This window comes from Lynx rufus, unplaced genomic scaffold (assembly GCF_022079265.1).
Source record: "Lynx rufus isolate CCGP_SWC_20201006 ecotype Redwood Valley unplaced genomic scaffold, mLynRuf1.p SCAF_11, whole genome shotgun sequence".
NCBI classification, from domain to species: Eukaryota; Metazoa; Chordata; class Mammalia; order Carnivora; family Felidae; genus Lynx; species Lynx rufus.
In genome coordinates, this window is record NW_025814825.1 from 20,985,843 (window position 1) to 20,990,201 (window position 4,359).

The 4,359-nt window shown below is 56.1% G+C and overlaps 1 protein-coding gene across 2 annotated transcripts; it reads right to left on the reverse strand.

Moving 5' to 3' along the window:
* Positions 1 to 1,072: 1,072 nt before the first annotated feature.
* LOC124506503 (pulmonary surfactant-associated protein A-like) lies at positions 1,073 to 3,543 on the reverse strand. 2 transcript variants are annotated; one of them, XM_047072597.1, is made up of 4 exons: positions 3,354 to 3,543; positions 2,951 to 3,070; positions 2,155 to 2,232; positions 1,073 to 1,449 (listed from the first exon to the last, which is right to left on the reverse strand). In XM_047072597.1, exons 1-4 carry the CDS (start codon positions 3,523 to 3,525, stop codon positions 1,073 to 1,075), a joined length of 747 nt encoding a protein of 248 aa, XP_046928553.1. In that variant the 5' UTR covers positions 3,526 to 3,543. The 2 variants fall into 2 exon arrangements, with proteins under 2 accessions (XP_046928553.1, XP_046928551.1); XM_047072595.1 differs by having other exon boundaries at positions 2,951 to 3,010; positions 3,441 to 3,525.
* Positions 3,544 to 4,359: the final 816 nt, after the last annotated feature.

The following is a 4,359-nucleotide window of genomic DNA, read 5'->3' on the forward strand; positions in this document are numbered from 1 at the left end:
GTCATGATTTATTACACAGAAATCGCCTCTGTCCAGCAAGAGGTGACGTGGTTGTGAGCATAAACTTCAGGTCCAGGTAGATAGGTGTGAATCCAGCCTCTGCCACTTGCCCCAAGTAATAAAACTCAAAACACTTAACTTCTCTAAGTTTCAGTGTCCTTGTATAAAAATGGGGAAAATAAGGCTGAGCCTATGGTGTTGGGTAAAGATGAAATCATACTCCAAAAGATGTATTAGAAGTGCTTGGCAAGTTTCTGGGTACCCAGACTCGGCACATACACTATTTACGTGCTCGATAAATAGCTTGTGGTGTGGGTGGTGTGAGCAACTTACGGAGACCCAAAACGGTGTGGGGATATGTTCATCGGCAGGAAGGAGCTTGGATTACCTCTGGGGTCAGGGATGAGATCTTCCCTAGTGGAGTAAACTAGCTGCTTTTAGGTCAGGGATTTGAGCAGGCAACCCAAGACTCAAGGAAGTGGATAATCCGTGCCAATCGTCAGGGTTAGGTTGGCCTCCACCATGCTGGGACACCACCTTGCCCTCTGACCTCACGGAGACAGAGACCGGATAATCCCAAATGGGTCCTTAGCTCCCACATTTGGAATTCCCCAGAATTCCACTTGTCTCTATCATTATGCTTGACCAGAACTGCTAAATCTTGATGGGGCTGGGCAGGTGGTAGTCTGCAGAGTTAAGAGTAGGGGAAGCCAGGAAGCAGCCACCTTCTGTGTGATTTTGGAGGGAACTTCCATCCCGGGACCTCACTGTTGCCATCTAGAAATGAAGGGACTGGACAAGACGAGGAAGAAGGAGGTCTCCGTCTCTTCCAAAGGAGTGGGGCCCAGAATGCATTACCGGGAAGGGCTCAGGGGGAGTGTCAGACTGATTCATGATGTGGGTGGGGATACAGGGCCTGTCGGGGGAGTGGAGTGGCTAAGCATGCCTCCCGCCCTGACAGCCACAAATACAATTTTGTTGAAAAGGGGCATCTCAGAGATCAGGTGCATCTTCAGGATGGAGGCCGAAAGGCAAGGCAGGGCCCTATCTACCCTGTGGCCTGGGCGCCCGCTCAAAACTCACAGATGGCCAGGCGGTACTGCAGGCAGTTTTTGTTATTCCACTGCCCGTCTGTGTACATCTCCACGCACTTCTCTTTGCCCCCACCCCTGGGCTCCCCTGGGTACCAGTTGGTGTAATTCACGGGGGCCCCATCCAGGTAGCAGAAGTCTCCAGGGCTGGGGCCCTCCTCCAGGCCCAGGTAGGCATAAGTGTTGTGCTTCCTCACGATGCTGGCGATGGCTTCGTTCTCTTCTGGGCTCGTCGGGACAGCAATGCGGCCACCTGCTCTGGCACATGACTCTCTAATGACATCAAAATTAACCGACTGCCCATTGGTGGAGAAGACCTTTTCTCCCACTACCAGCATGGACTCCTGCAAACTTAGGACTGGAGCAGAAGAACCGAGTCAGGCCACAGATCGCTCTGGATCTAAGTCCCTTCCCTCACTCGGGCTCTCGGCCTTCACGCCCTCTCTGCCTCTCCTCCCTCCACCAACCCCAGTCTTCCCAAATTCCCCTCCATGCTCTCATCATCCCATTCATTTGTTCACCCATTTAACACCTACTTATTGGCCACCCATTTAACAACTGCATTTTCCTGGGGCTCGACAGAAAGCAACATAGGCAGAGACCTTGCACTCCCCTGACATAGGGAACTGATCTGTGTCTACCTCTGGCTTTCTGAGTCATTCAAAGACATCAGGAAAGGGAAAGTTTCATTCTTTTCCCCCAAGACCTGCCTATCCATGCCTGTTTGTCAAGTCTCTAGGGTCTGGGGGCACCTGGGTGGTTCATTCTGTTAAGCGTCCAGCTCTTGATTTTTGCTCAGGTCATGATCTCACAGTTCGTGGGATCGAGCCCCGAGTTGGGCTCTGCACTGACAGCATGGAGCCTGCTTGGGATTCTCTCTCTCTCCCTCTCTCTCTCTCTCTGCCTCTTCCCTGCTTGCTCATGCATCCTCTCTCTGTCCCTCTCTCTCTCAAAATAAATAAATAAACTTAAAAAAAGGCTCTAGGTTCTGGAACCTGATGCTGGGCAGCAGAGGAACTTACGGGAGACCCACTGTGCTAGAGGCCCTGGGGAGCCCCCTTACCTCCCATGGCCTGCTGGATCTGATGTCTCAAGTCACGGAGCGTGGTTTGGAGCTCCTCGTCTAGGGAAGCTGGAAGCCCTGTCAAGAGATTCCCACCCAAGATGAGGGCGAGCCAACAAAGACCCCCCCCCACTAGCTGCCAAGCAGGCATGCTGCCAGCTGCAAGCCTGGCATTCTGCCCTTTGCTTGTCCATACCCACCACTCAGGCCCTGGAGTATGGGTCCACACGCGCTGCATCCTTTGACGCAGCCCTGCACCTGCTGGACCCCTCCCTGCGCGTCTTTCCTGCCTGTCCTTTAATGGCTCTGTCTGCCCACTCCTATGGATTTTTCCGGTTTGGACACAAGCTCCCTTCCCTCACCCTCCACCAAAAGCAAACCTGGCTCTTTCTGCAGCCTCCTGGTTGACCTTGGTCACCGCTCTGAGCTTTGGAGTTCCGCTCTGTGTGGGGGGCTCCCATTCACCTCATCGCCTGGACCCCATCTAGCTCCCTACACCTTTCACAATGCCCCCCAGTGCCTCAGCCCTAGGAAGTGCCTTCCCTGCCTCCCATGCTGTCCCCACTCCACCCCTGACGCCCTGCCTGTCCCAATGTGTGGAGCGCTCTCGGCACCCACAGTCCCTCCCTGTGGCGCACTACTTAGGCATCTCCGGCTCCTCTCCTCGGCCTCATCTTCTCTTACTTAGGTTGAGCGCCATGACTTTCGGGGACCTCCACGGTTCTGTCTGATCCCCATCATCCCGCATGTAGCTGGTCACGTGGGCGCAGTGCCCGTGTGGATGCGGCCCGCTCACCTGGAGGGCCTCTCTCGCCAGGCTCCCCCTGTACGCCACGCTCTCCAGCGACGCCAGGGGCTCCGGTCAGCCCATTAGACCCGGAGCAGGCTGGTGTTCCTCCAGGCGGGCCCATCGGGCCTGGAAAGAGAAGGGGACACTGATCTGTCGTATCCACCACCCACAGTCGGGCTGGGGCTGATGTGAAGTGACCTCCCTTATCAGCCGAGCTGACTCACCTGTCACCTCATAGGCACTTTGAGGGTAGACTCTCCAGGGCTGCTCTAGTCTAAGGCCCCCCAGGGACCGCCCACCATGCCCACCATCCGGCCGACCGTTGGACCCAGCCCAGAGCCCTGGACGGGTGGGCCTCCTGAAGGCAGGTCACTGTCCCTCGGCTGAGGCTCGGCCTCTCACTCAGTACCTGGAGGCCCAGGGTCTCCTTTGATGCCGTCTCTCCCATCTCTGCCTGGCAGGCCGTGAGATCCAGGAGTGCCAGGGACGCCAGGACTTCCGATACAGACCTCCTTCACCTTGTACTCAGTGCCGGAAGCCATCAGCAAGGCCAGAGTGAGGACCAAAGAGGACAGCAACATGGCTTCTGTTGCAGTGGTTCCTCCTGCAGAAAGAAAGGGCCACTGGCCCATCTGAAGCATTTGCAAAGGTTTCCCCCTTGCTGGGCTTTGTCAAGATTCAGGCACAGGGCCAGGCCCGAGGGCTCGGGCAGGTACAGACAAGACTTTGAGAAAGACCCCAACTATCCTTGGAAACCCCCGGCCTCCTCTGCAGTCTCATGCCTCACCTCTCGGGCTGGAGGCCGTGTGGCACCTGGGCTGGTGGGGAGGGCCTGGGCTGTCAGGGGGCCTGGCTTCTAATGCAATCTCTGGTCATACCTCGTTGTGTGACCGCAGGAACTCGTGTCACCTGTCTTGACTTCTGCTAAAACTTCTGTGCCCTGGAGACAATTCTGACCTGTCCCTCTCAGGCTTTGGGGTTCACTCCCTCTGTTCCTATACTCTCAGCTACCCTCTTGCGGGGTCTAAGGGGCCATGTTCCTGAGGATAAACAATAGATGACCAGTGTCTATGATAGGACATCCCATGCCCCCCCTCCCCCTGCTGCTGGGGAGTCCCCCTTCTCCTTGGCAGGCTGTCCTCTCCCTCGCTGGCAGAGAGTTTCCAGGGAGAGTGGATCTGGCCGAGGAGCATGGCAGAGTATAAGGATATTCTCAAGCCCATCTTCCTGCATCCATAGTTATGATTCTGGGAACAACTCCCCGTGGTGCATGCGGAGGCCCCCTTCTTCCCAGGCTGACCCTTAGTTGCGCTTGTGATTGCTGGGCTGGCTCTCATGGCCTGTAACCCGGGCACTGGGTAGGACGGGATGGGGCTAAACTTACCCATCCAACAGAGCCCACGGGGATCTCTGCC

Excerpts from the sequence above, each read along its gene's own strand:
- LOC124506503 (XM_047072597.1), bottom strand. The coding sequence starts at position 3,525 with ATGTTGCTGTCCTCTTTGGTCCTCACTCTGGCCTTGCTGATGGCTTCC. Across the intron at positions 2,233-2,950 it reads TGGCGAGAGAGGCCCTCCAG|GGCTTCCAGCTTCCCTAGAC; the intron begins GTGAGCGGGCCG and ends ATCTCTTGACAG. Across the intron at positions 1,450-2,154 it reads GATCCAGCAGGCCATGGGAG|TCCTAAGTTTGCAGGAGTCC; the intron begins GTAAGGGGGCTC and ends CTTCTGCTCCAG.